Source organism: Coloeus monedula (genome assembly GCF_965178545.1).
Source record: "Coloeus monedula genome assembly, contig: HAP1_SCAFFOLD_281, whole genome shotgun sequence".
Classification (NCBI taxonomy): Eukaryota; Metazoa; Chordata; class Aves; order Passeriformes; family Corvidae; genus Coloeus; species Coloeus monedula.
The window spans coordinates 2,638-15,344 of NW_028120655.1; the positions used below are offsets into that span (position 1 = coordinate 2,638).

General features: G+C 57.5%; 1 protein-coding gene across 1 annotated transcript; it reads left to right on the plus strand.

Moving 5' to 3' along the window:
- Window positions 1-1,107: 1,107 nt before the first annotated feature.
- LOC309585762 (maestro heat-like repeat-containing protein family member 7) lies at window positions 1,108-6,663 on the plus strand (the record flags this gene model as incomplete). The annotated part of the gene is made up of 14 exons (XM_082303632.1): window positions 1,108-1,219; window positions 1,643-1,707; window positions 1,822-2,151; window positions 2,335-2,483; window positions 2,740-2,887; window positions 3,095-3,282; window positions 3,365-3,502; window positions 3,776-3,890; window positions 4,062-4,199; window positions 4,440-4,616; window positions 4,745-4,900; window positions 5,060-5,161; window positions 5,541-5,643; window positions 6,611-6,663. The coding sequence occupies 14 exons, from the start codon at window positions 1,108-1,110 to the stop codon at window positions 6,661-6,663; spliced, it is 1,974 nt and encodes a 657-aa protein (XP_082159758.1).
- Window positions 6,664-12,707: the final 6,044 nt, after the last annotated feature.

Below are 12,707 nucleotides of genomic sequence, written 5' to 3' on the forward strand. Positions count from 1 at the left end.
GAAGGAGCACAGACCCCAATGCACCTTGGCTTTGGCTGCCCTCTGGCAGAGAAGCCCCCGGGGGCACAGGTCTCTGGGGCAGGAGATGGGCACCGGCGCTGCCAGGGCTCGGGGGGTGGCAGGTCTGCTTCGGAGGGGACTCTGCCACACCTGCTGATTTCAGTGCTCCCGGGCCCCAGGGCTCAGAGCAGCATTTGCGCCCTGGCCCACACGTTCCTTGTCTGTGTCACAGCCCCGGCTTTAGGATGGCCACCGGCCGGGACGTGTCCCAAGGAGGCCGTGCCAGCTTCTGTGGAAGGCCCCGTACCCTTCCCGCGGTGGCTGCGGTGGCAGCCGTGGGGGCTCCTGGTGCTGCCCCGAGCCCGCAGAGCAGGGGAGCGTTTGCTTATGGCTGGAGCCGATGCTAAAGTTCCTGTCGGGCTGCCTTAGACACTTGGGGCAAGGCATTCCTTCCAACCTGGGCCACTTGGGGTGGGCTGGGGGTGGCCCCAGGGCAGGTGGCAGCGTGTGCAAGGGCCCTTTGTGACATGGTGCAGCATGGTCACCGTGGGATGGAACGGGACAGGGTGTCCCGGGGCCCTTTGTGACACATGCTGACATAGGGGCTGGCGGCGACGCGGCCACGCCACAGTGCTCGGAGCAGGCGACGGGACAGGACGGGACAGAGCAGTGCCGTGAGGAGCCCCCGCACAGCGCACTCGATCCTCGCTGACCCGGAGCTTTTCCGAGGCGTTATTCCTGCAGGTGACCTCGAGGCCAGACCACAGGACTTGGTGACCTGTGGCCTTCTTGAGGCTTCTCTTTTGCAGGTGCCCTCGAGGGCAGACCATGGGACTTGGTGCCCGGAGCTTTTCTGAGGCATCTGCCATCCCTGTGGCCGGTGCCCTCAAGGCCAGACCGTTGGCTTTGCTGACCACAATCCTTGACGAGGAGTCTCCTGTCCTTGTGGCAGGAGCCTTCTGAGACCAGGCTGCAGGACTTGCTGTCCTGTAGCCTTCCTGAGGCTTCTCTGCTGCTGGTGCCTTCAAGGCACAAGTGCAGGACTTGTTCACTCAGAGCTTTCCCAAGGAATCTCTCTTGAAGGTGCCCTCGAGGCCAGACTGTGGCATGGCAGGCAGATTCCATCGCCTGTTCAAGGTGTTCAGGGGGAAAAAAGGCCCTGGAGCTGCCCCAGCACAACAGCCCGAAGAGCTGGAGCAGTTCCAGCCACGGCAGGACGGTGAGTGACAGAGCTGGGCCACAGGGCTGATGGTGGCAGCCAGCTTGGCACCATCCCATCCCATCCCATCCCATCCCATCCCATCCCATCCCATCCCATCCCATCCCACCCCATCCCATCCCACCCCACCCCACCCCACCCCATCCCATCCCATCCCATCCCATCCCACCCCACCCCACCCCATCCCATCCCATCCCATCCCATCCCACCCCATCCCACCCCACCCCACCCCATCCCATCGCATCCCTGGAGAACAGGCCCATGGATAGGATGGAAGAGGGGCCGGGCCAGACCCTCTGCAGCAGCCGTGCTCCATCCCCTGGGCATCCCGGGGCTGTCCCTGCCTGGGGAGCGCAGGGCTGGGCTGCGTTCTCCAGCCTCTCCTGCAGCCCCTCAGCTCTGGCTGCGCTCGCTCTTTGCCAGATGCAGCCCCGGACCGGACACAAGAGCAGGACCGTGCCCACGGCCGCTTCCGGAGAACAGTGCAGGTACCTGCAGCCATCCCCACCTGGGCTGGGCCTGCTGTCGCTGCTCAGCCGAGCACCGTGCCTGGAGCACCCCTTGGAACATCCCTCCCTTCCCTGTCCTTTGTTCTCCTGCAGATGTTCCGGAAGTTCATCCACATTCGGCGTGGAAAGACCAGCACCACAGCAACTGAGGGCACAGCTGAGCCTGACTCTGGGCTGACCGAGCTCCAGGCAGAGCCTGATGTCAGCACAGATATCACTGCACCCTCAGAAGACTCTGACAGTCCAATGAATGATCACAGAGTGAAGACTGACGTGGCAGTGACTGAGGACGTGGCCATCACAAACACCGACACCGGAGAGACTCAGGGCATCCCAAATACTGACACTACGCCCATTCCCACTGGGATTCATGCTCCTGAACTGGGTTATTTCAAGGAGAGTGCTGATTCTTCTCAGCAGCAGGTAAGCAGCCTGGGGTCAGGGCTGGAGACTCCAAGGATCGTGTGCCCCCTCAAGCCACAGCTGCTGGGCCCCCTCAGCCTTTGAGACCAGAACAGTGAGTCGAGAAGGGAAGCATTTCTTGGGGGCAGCTGGGGAAGTTGCTCCCTTGGACAGTGCTCCAAGTCTTCCCCATGCCTCCTCCAGGTGCCAGCCACGGTGAGGAACATTCACCAGAGTCTCAGGTCCCATGTCACTGTGGGCGCCAGGCTGGGCTTTAACCTTCTGAGGCTGGCTGAAGAGCACCCCGCTGATGTGGTGCTGACCCTCCTGCGCTGTGCCCCATCGTGCGACAGGTACGGGGCCCAGCTGCCTTGAGAGCTCGGGGCTCACCAGCCCTTAGGGCCCATCGCCCTGTGCCGCCTGTCCAATGGGGTCTGCCAGACAGGCAGAGAGCTGCAGGACCCTCGGGCCCCTCTGTTTCCTGAGCCTGCTGCCATGCTCCCTCCCTGCCCCTCAGGGCACCGGGGCTCTGTCACCTGGGCCCCCACAGCTGCACAGGGCATGGTACTGTGACTGAGACGCCCCTGACTCAGAGCTCCGATCCCACAGAGCTGCCACAATGATGTGGAGACTCCTAGGCTTGTCAGGCAGCACACTGGAGAAGGTGCTGCCAACACTGCTCTGTGTGATGGAGGACTGGCCTCTGCACAGCATGTGCACCTCTGATGGGGACGACACACCTGTCCTCGCCCTGGCTGTGAGTTTCTGGAACTGGCCTTTGCTTGCCCCCAAGCTGCCGCTCCAGCAGCTCTCCATCCTCTCCCTGCCTCAAGCACTGGGTGAAACCTGGGCTAGGGGCAGGCTCAGGGGGCACCAGGCCCGGTGCTCCCCCTGCGTCTCCCCTCGGGCCCTGCCACATGGACAGCTCGGCACCGAGCGCTGTCTCGGGCTGCTTCTTTTGCAGGCAACTCTGGGGCTGTGGGTGATTGTCCAGGTGCCTCGGTGCCACGAGGCAGTGAACCTTTACTCCTCCCGCATCTTTGTGGCTCTGCTCTCCCATGTTGTCATCACCACACAGCAGATGCCAGAGGAAGTTGATCACTTCTGGAGAGCGTGCCGGGAGGAACACCGCCTTCCCAGCAACCCCAACAGGTCCCAGTCCTCCTGTCCTTCCCATGCCCTTGTGGCCAGCGCCAGTGCTCCCAGTGTGACCTGGGCTTTGCTCTGCACACAGGTTTGCAGTGCAGGCCATGAAGGCTCTGCTCTGTCGACTGCGCTGTGACAATGAGGTGGTGGCTATGGAGCGCAAGCGCGGCTGGGACACGCTGCTGTGTGCTGACACCCAGCACTATGCAGTGGGGCTGCTGGCCAGGTGAGACCCCCTTCTCCCCACTGCCCCCGGCACTTGTGCCCTGTGCCCGCGGTGCCCCACACAGTCCTTGTGGCCATGGGCCAGAGGGCCTGGTCAATGAGGAATGGCCAAGGACGCTGGAAAAGGCTGGAGAAGGGTGCTCAGGAGCAGCCACCTCCCAGAGCACCCACATCCCCTGCAGGGATGCTGGGGAAAGACCAGACCTCTGTGAGTCAGTCCTGGGAGATGTTTGTCCCCCAGCTCACAGCCTTGATGCCTTTTTCCCTCTGCCAGAGAGATGCGCCGGGTCTCCCTTCCCATGTGTTCTGGGATTGCACTCGGCCTGCTTGGGCTGCTGAGCAGGGAGGAGCCACGCTGGGATCTGCCCTTCCTGGCATTCCTTGTGGAGGTGAGCCTGACGGCCAGTGCTGCCTCGCTGAGCTGCCTCCCGCCTCTCTGCCCTCTCGTAGCCGCAGCTGCCTGGGACGTGCCCACGCCCTGCGCTGCTGCCTGGGCCCAGCCCTGGGCGGTTCCGGGCTCCTGCCGGCCGGCTCCCCTGTCACTGCCCTGTGCCTTTCAGCTCCTCGAGTGCCTGGACTTGAGGGAATGCGGTGACAGTGTCCTGGAGATGATGTCCAGGTACCTGCTGAGTGAGTGCAGGCAGAGATGTCGCCTGGCACTCAGAGGCCTCGTGGTGCTCAGCAAGGATCCCGCCATGGTGAGAAGGCGGCAGCGGCTGAAGCTGCGCTGGGGAAAGCAGTCACATGGGCTTGGCTGGGCTTCAGGAGCTGAGGCAGCTGCTCCCAGCTCTCCTGCCTCCCGGCTCAGCTGCCCCAGTGCTTCAGGACAGGCCTTTGGCCTCTGGGCCCTGCGGCAGCAGGGTGGGCTTGCAGGGCCAGGGTGGTGTAGGCAGTGCAGCCGTTCATGGCTTCACAGCACAGCCTTGTGTTCCACACAGGCCAGAAGAATGGGCAGCCTGTCCCAACAGCTTGTGGAGCTGCTGGGTGATGCAGATGGAGAGGTGGTCAGGATGTCCCTCTCTGTGTTCATGAATGTGCTGGAGAACAAAGACATCCTGGTATCCAGCACCACCGCCCCGAAACTGGCTGAGGCGCTCCTGCCACTCTTTGAAAATGTAAGGCTCTGTGCCCCCAGCCATAGGCTGGGGTGCTACCTGCAAAACTTCAAGCCTTATGGATTTTCAGGCCTTTTCCTTGGGGAACCTGGAGTAATTGGTCTTAGGGTCTTATCTTTTTCCACCAGGACAACAGCCATGTGCAGCTGTTCTCCATTCACCTCTTCGGCAAGGTGATGGAGTTGGTAGTGGAGGAGGGAAAAAAGCCCCTGGAGAGGATTGTGAGCCAGAGCCTGCTCCTGCTCTTCTTGCACTGCCATGAGGAGAACCGCCACGTGGCAGAGGTGAGGTTTTGTGTGATGCTGCTGCATCCCAAGGACGGAGCTCAGCTGCCTCCTGCCCTGGTACCTCCTGGGCTCCAGCATCCTCCTGGCCTTGGAACAGGGACACGAGTCCTGTGCCCTGGGCTGCGGTGCCATCTCTGTGCCTCTGCTGCTCTCCAGGCCTCGATGGAAACTCTTCTTTGTGCGGCCGGGTTCCTGAAGAGGAGGAATCTCAAGCAACTGCTGAAGAAGGAGCAGCTGTTGACGTTCGCCGAGTGCCTGGTAAAGCCTGACTGGAGAAGCCTGAGGCACAGCCTGGAGAAGCCCAGTGTGTGGGGCTGGCAGCTGTGCCCCTGCCCAGTGCTGCACCAGGGGCGCCAGCCTGCGCCCCACACGCTGCTCCCTTCCCCGGGCTCTTCTCCAGGCTCCTGTGGCCCCGAGCCGGGAGCCGATGGAGCCCCGGCCCCGCTGGGCTGTGGCGCGGGGCGGCACCGCGGCTCCCCGGGCAGCAGCCGGCCCTCGGCCCCCTCCAGAGCCCGGCGCCAGCGGCTGCTGGCCGGGCCTCGGGGCCGTGCGGGCAGGGGAGGCCAGGGCTGGGCGCAGAGAGCCCGGCCAAGGGGCTGAGCCCGCGCCAACCCTTCCCTCCTGGCGCTCTCTGCAGCTGGCAGAGGACAGGAGCCGAGCGGCCGAGCGCCTGCACCAGGCGCTGCCGTTCGTGGAGAGCCCGCAGGAGTCGCTGCGAGAGGCGGCCGTCAGGTTCATCGGTGAGCCACGGGCCCGGGGCCCCGGGCCCGGGGCCCCTCCCCGCCCCGCCGCAGCTCGGCCCCAGCCCCGGCTGCTGCCCCGGCAGCGGGATCCGGGCCCGGGGCCGTGGAGCCCCGCCTGCCCTCGGGGCCGCTGCCGCCCTCTCGCAGCCGTGCCCTCGGGCGTCAGGATGCGGCGAGGGCCCGGGCTGAGCCCTGCCGGGGCAGGAGAGCGTGTGGCCACGGGGCTGGCAGCGCCGCTGCGAGGGAGCCGTGCCGCGGGGCCGTGACCGCCTCTGTGCTCCCAGGGACTGCCAGGGTGTTCTTGAGGGGGCACAAGGAAGAGCTCCAGGTCCTCAGTGAGGGTGAGTGAGGGCAGCGGGCTGGCAGCGGGGGCTGGCGGGGGCGAGCTGCAATGCCTGGCTCGGGAGCCGCAATCCCTGCCCTGGCTGTGGGGGCTTTGCTCCAAGTGTGGACTCGGGGTGACGTGGGCAGAGCACAGAGAGGTTTCAGGGACACGGTGGGGAGCTTCATGGCCAGCACCTTCTGGCTGATCTCCTTGGCCCCTGCTGTCTTCTGGCCATGGCAGGAGCTGGGTGAGATGGCCCTGGCAGGAAGGTCTGCTTGGATTCCTGCAGATCCAGGCTCTGACCGTGGCTCTGTTCCTGCTCTTCCAGCCCTTCAAGCCCTGAGGAGAGACGACAGCCCTTCCCAGACAAACATCGTAGTTCAGAAAATATTCAAGGAAAGAGCTGCTGAACTACGTTCATCTGCTGGCTCAGAACCAGAGTCCCTTTAAGCCCTCCAGATATCCTGGAAGATGAGACCATCTGGAGACTAGAATAGAGCAGCTGGAGCTCCAGGCACAGCTGATGCTGGTCACAGCTGAGCCTGTGGAAAGCTCCCATAGCTCCTGCCCTCTCCCTCCCTTTTGACAGCTCCATCCCTCCAGCCCTCAGACCCTGCCCATCCCCTTTTTCCCTCCTAGCTCATCCCTTCGCTTCGCCTCCTATTAATAAACAGTTTGGCTTCTTCACTTGACCTGCATCTCTGTGGTTCTGAAGCAGCCCAAAACCTGAGCCCTGGGACACACAGGCCCCTCCTGCCGCTCTCTTCTGTGCTATTACTGCAACCCTAGGGAATATCACCGTGTCCCGCAGCCGTAGGGAGGAGGAGAGAAGATCCAGCAGGCAGGAACTGTGCAGCAAGATTGATTTATTTAATTATTTTACAAACTCTTTTATAGACTTTTTTCTTCATAGTCTAATTGGACAAAGGATCAGCCACCCCTTGGGGTGATTGGCTAAAATCCTAAAGCATCCATTGTCAAAATATTTTCTACTGTACTCTAAACAAGACTTTTCAAGGCTGCAGCTGTTTGGTTGTTTACATAACTCTGCTACCTCTTCTGTGAGAGAGAAAAGTCTCTCACAGGCTTAGAAAACAGCAAGAAAATCCTTGCTAGCAGCATTTTTGTATCCACACCATGCCATGTTTTGTGCAGAGACACAGAGGAACGAGGGCAGCTCAGGCTGGAAAGGTCCCTGTCCTGAAGGTCCAGTTCCACAACACTGTGGAGTCAGAGGTCTTGCTGAGCACCCTGAAGGCCCTGGATTTTAGAACAGCCAACAGGAGGATGCTCCGGAGGCAGCTGTGAGGGATTCCATGGCAAGCCTCCATGGAGGGCAAAGGAGCTTGGAATGCTGGAAGTTTTCAAGAGCAGCTTCCTGAAAGCGCAGCAGTGCTGCATCCCTGCCCGGGATCAGGAAGAGGGCAGAACCAGAGACCATCCGGGCTTAACAGTGGCCTCTGGGTGTGTCTATGAGCAAAGGAAGCAGCAGCACGGTGGCCGAGACTCGGACGCGCGGCCATCCCGGTGTCCGGAGCGCTGTCAGGCAGTGTTGGGATCCTGGGGGCGGTTCTGGTCCCCACAAGTGTGGGATCGCAGCCCCTGCTGATGCCTTGAGAGGCCACCTAAAAACAGAGGCTAGACCAGAATAAGGGAATAAAGCTAGGTATTTATTTGAAAGGCCTTCAAAGGTACACCCAGGGTAGCCAGAGGCTACTGCCAAGAGGGACCCCAAGATGGACAACAGGTCACGAGTTCTTCACACTTTTGTAAGTTTGGTTCATTTGCATATGGGCTGGTTTTGCCCAATTTAGAAAGATATCCTCTGAGAGAAGGCACAACCACCCCTCCCCCGAACCTGGTTCGGGAAAAAATAAATTTTCCTCAAAGGAAAGTGAAGGAGATAATAACTATTTATTTAACAAACACACAGGAAAAGGATAATAATGCTAAATAATAAAATCTCTCACTGTGGAGAAAAAACCTGGGACAGTGTCAGAGTCCTCCCTTTGGTCTCCTCAGAGCTGGGGCTTGGCCCAGGGCCAGGCCCTCTGTGCCCGGTGGAAAGTCCTCCCAATGTGCTCTGATATTGAAGTAGGCCATCAGAAAAGGAAGAAAATCCAGAATTCCAGGGAAGGAAAAAAAATTCAGCTCTCAGTCTCCCTTTGGAGAAAAAGAAGCTGAAGAACTGGCCAAAAGCTGACCAGGGAAGCAGCAAGCTGGGTGCCTCCTCCCTCCCCTGCTGCAGCTGGGAAAAAGAAAGTCCCTGTCTCTGTGTGACCCTGAACAAGCTGCAAACTGCTTTGAAAAAGTTTTGCTCAGTTTTTCCTTCCCTCTCTCAGGCTCAGTTTAGAGGCATAGAAAGGCAAAAAAATTAATTTCTGGGCATAGGGCAGTGATATGGGATATGCATCATAAAGTCACCCCAAGACATTCCACCCCTTATCCCATATCATTGGCTCAATGCCCAAACTAAGATATTCTAACTCTACACACACACATCAATACATATACATATACATATATATATACAGCTATGTACGAACAGTGACAGTGACCCTCAGCAAGCAGGGGTACCCAGGCATTTCACACTGCAGGTGGTTTTCACCCAACAATCAGATCTCCCTGTGGTACACAACGTGTTGTTCCATCTTTCTGCATTACCCACCATGTGCAACCAGGTCCCTGAGCAAAGACAACCCCACGGATGGGTTTGTCTGTACTCGAGGCAGAATTTATCCCCACAGTCTTTCCTAACAGACCTCTGACATGCACTACTGGGACCTTATCTCCATCTGCTGTATGCAGGGATTCAGATTGGGCTGGACCAGCTCTATTGGTGGAACCTCAGGTGTTAACTAACCAGGTGGCCTTTGCCAGATGCTGTTCCCAATTTTTGAAAGTTCCCCCACCCAGTGCCTTCAAGGTGGTTTTCAACAATCCATGGCACCGTTCCACTTTGCCTGCAGCTGGTGCATGGTAAGGGATGTGGTACACCCACTCAGTGCCATGTTCTCTAGCCCAGGTGTTTATAAGGCTGTTCTTAAAATGAGTCCCATTGTCAGACTCGATTCTCTCAGGGGTGCCATGCCTCCAAAGGACTTGCTTTTCCAGGCCCAGGATGGTGTTCCGGGCAGTAACGTGAGGCACAGGGTAGGTCTCCAGCCATCCTGTGGTGCCTTCTACCATTGTGAGCACACAGCGCTTGCCTTGGCGGGTTTGAGGCAGTGTGATGTAATCAATCTGCCAGGCCTCCCCATACTTGTATTTGGACCATCGCCCACCGTACCACAGAGGCTTCACCCGCTTGGCCTGCTTGATCGCAGTGCATGTCTCACAGTCATGGATCACCTGGGAGATACTGTCCATGGTCAGATCCACCCCTCGGTCTCGTGCCCACTTATAGGTGGCATCTCTGCCCTGATGGCCTGAGGCATCATGGGCCCATCGAGCTAGGAACAACTCTCCTTTGTGTTTCCAGTCCAAGTCTACCTGTGACACTTCTATCTTTGCAGCCTGATCTACCTGCTTGTTGTTTTGGTGTTCCTCATTAGCCCTACTCGTGGGCCCATGATGCCTCAGGTCATCAGGGCAGAGATGCCACCTATAGGTGGCACGAGATCGAGGGGTGGATCTAACCATGGACAGTATCTGTGATAAAACAAACTGTATCCCTGTGATCCATGAAAGGCGGCCACCAGAGGCCAAGGCCAGCCAGACCTGTTGGCCTTGGCAGCTTTTGTCTGGCAGCAATCCTTGGATAGATGGAATCTTGGAGGCCAAATTCCATGTACTAGTTTGAAAACAAACCAGTGGGAGGCACCAAGTCAGAATAACAATTTAATGGGGAAGTTTAAAGAAAAGGAAAGAAAAAAAACAACTAAAAGAAAACACTGGTTCAAACTGACAGAGTCAAGATACAACCTGAGTCCCTGTTAGGCAGGGTGGTGGTAGCAGTCTGCTAGAATTATGGCTGCAGTCCTCTGAAGCGGTGATCCTGTAGAAAAGAGGGTCTGCTCTTCCTCAGAAGGTCCAGTGGTGGCTGTGTAGCTCCTGTCCTCTGGAAATCCAGTGGAAAGGTCCCCCCTCTGGTTTTCAACCTCAGCTTATATCCACGCTGGGATGCTTGGTTCCTCCCTCTGGGTGGAGCATCTCACAATGGGGTAATGAGTCATAAGGCCAGGTGTTGATTGGGCTCATTAACAGATGATAGTCCAGAGGGAGTTATCTCTGAGTCAGGCGGCAGGACAATGATGGGCCATTAACAGCAAGATAGTCTGGGGGGAGGAGGCAAGGAAACACTGCCCCACCTGATTTCAACGGCTGATGGGGATGGTAATAGAATACACTGCAACCCAGGACATTATCCACCCCTTATTCTATTACCATCTACATCATCCCAAATCAATACCTTCTTTAAACTCTACACACACATATGTATATATATATATATATACACATATATATATATATATATATATATATACAATGAAACCCTACGCACCGTTCTCACCTAAGATTAGGTCTCCTTGTGGTACACAATGGGTTTCCCCATCTTTCTGCATTACCCACCAAGTGCAACCAGGTCCTTGAGCAAAGACAATCCCACGGATGGGTTTGCCTTTGCCTGAGGTGGGATTGATCCAAACAGTCTTTCCTAAAATACCCCTCAGGTGTACCGCAGGGACTCTATCTCCATCCACTGTGTGCAAGGGTTCAGACTCGGCGGGACCAGCTCGATTGATGGACCCTCGGGTATTGACCATCCAGGTGGCCTTTGCTAAGTTCACTTCCCAATTTTTGAAGGTCCCCCCACCAAGTGCCTTCAGGGTGGTTTTAAGTAGTCCATTGCAGCGTTCAACTTTTCCGGCAGCTGGTGCATGATAAGGAATATGATATATCCATTCAATACCGTGTTCTCTGGCCCAGGTGTTGATGAGGCTGTTCTTAAAATGAGTCCCGTTGTCCGACTCGATCCTGTCAGGGGTGCCATGTCTCCACAGGACTTGCTTTTCCAGGCCCAGGATGGTGTTCCGGGCTGTAGCATGAGGCACAGGGTAGGTCTCCAGCCATCCAGTTGTCGCTTCAACCATGGTCAACACGTAGCGCTTGCCTTGGCGGGTTTGGGGAAGGGTGATGTAATCAACCTGCCAGGCTTCCCCATACCTGTACTTTGACCATCGTCCACCGTACCACAGAGGCTTCACCCGCTTGGCCTGTTTGATTGCAGCACAGGTCTCACAACTGTGGATGACCTGTGAGATGCTGTCCATGGAAAGGTCCACCCCTCGGTCACGGGCCCATCGGTATGTTGCATCTCTCCCCTGATGACCAGAGGCATCATGGGCCCAACGAGCTAGGAATATTTCTCCCTTGTGCTGCCAGTCCAGATCCACCTGAGATACTTTCACCTTAGCAGCTCGGTCCACCTGCTCGTTGTTGCGATGCTCTTCATTAGCCCGACTCTTGGGTACGTGCGCATCCACATGTCGAACCTTCACGGTCAGCTTCTCTACTCGGGTGGCGATGTCCTGCCAAATCTCAGCGGCCCAGATGGGTTTCCCTCTGCGCTGCCAGTTGGCCTTTCTCCAGCGATCCAGCCATCCCCACAGAGCATTAGCTACCATCCACGAGTCGGTGTAGAGATAGAGCCTCGGCCACTTCTCTCGTTCAGCAATATCCAAAGCCAGCTGGACGGCTTTAAGCTCTGCAACCTGACTCGATCCACCTTGTCCCTCGGTAGCTTGTGCAACTCGTCGTGTGGGGCTCCATACTGCAGCTTTCCACTTTCGGTTAGCGCCTACAATTCGGCAGGAACCATCAGTGAAGAGGGCATAACGTCTTTCAGTCTCCGGTAGCTCATTATATGGTGGGGCTTCCTCAGCACGAGTCACTTGCTCTTCCTCTTCTTCAGAAGATAATCCAAAAGTCTCACCTTCAGGCCAGTTTGTTATAATTTCTAGAATCCCAGGGCGATTCGGGTTTCCAATACGGGCACGCTGTGTGATGAGGGCGATCCATTTGCTCCATGTGGTGTCGGTGGCGTGATGCGTGGAAGGAACCTTTCCCTTGAACATCCAACCCAGCACCGGTAGTCGGGGTGCCAGAAGCAACTGTGCTTCAGTGCCAATTACCTCTGAGGCAGCTTGGACTCCTTCATAGGCTGCCAAGATTTCCTTCTCTGTGGGAGTGTAGTTGGCTTCAGACCCTCTGTAGCTTCGGCTCCAGAATCCCAGTGGTCGGCCACGAGTCTCACCAGGCACCTTCTGCCAGAGGCTCCAGGACAGACCATTGTTCCCGGCTGCAGAGTAGAGCACGTTCTTCACCTCTGGTCCTGTTCTGACTGGGCCAAGGGCTACCGCATGAGCGATTTCCTGCTTGATCTGGGCGAAGGCTTGCTGCTGTTCAGGGCCCCAGTGGAAATCGTTCTTCTTGCGGGTAACCAGGTAGAGAGGACTCACGATCTGGCTGTACTCGGGAATGTGCATCCTCCAGAAACCTATGGCGCCTAGGAAAGCTTGTGTTTCCTTCTTGTTGGTTGGTGGAGACATCGCAGTGATCTTATTGATGACCTCAGTGGGAATCTGACGCCGTCCATCTTGCCACTTTACTCCCAGGAACTGGATCTCTTGAGCAGGTCCCTTGACTTTGCTCCTTTTGATGGCAAAGCCAGCTTCCAGGAGAATCTGGATGATTTTCTCTCCTTTCTCAAACACTTCCTTTGCTGTGTTTCCCC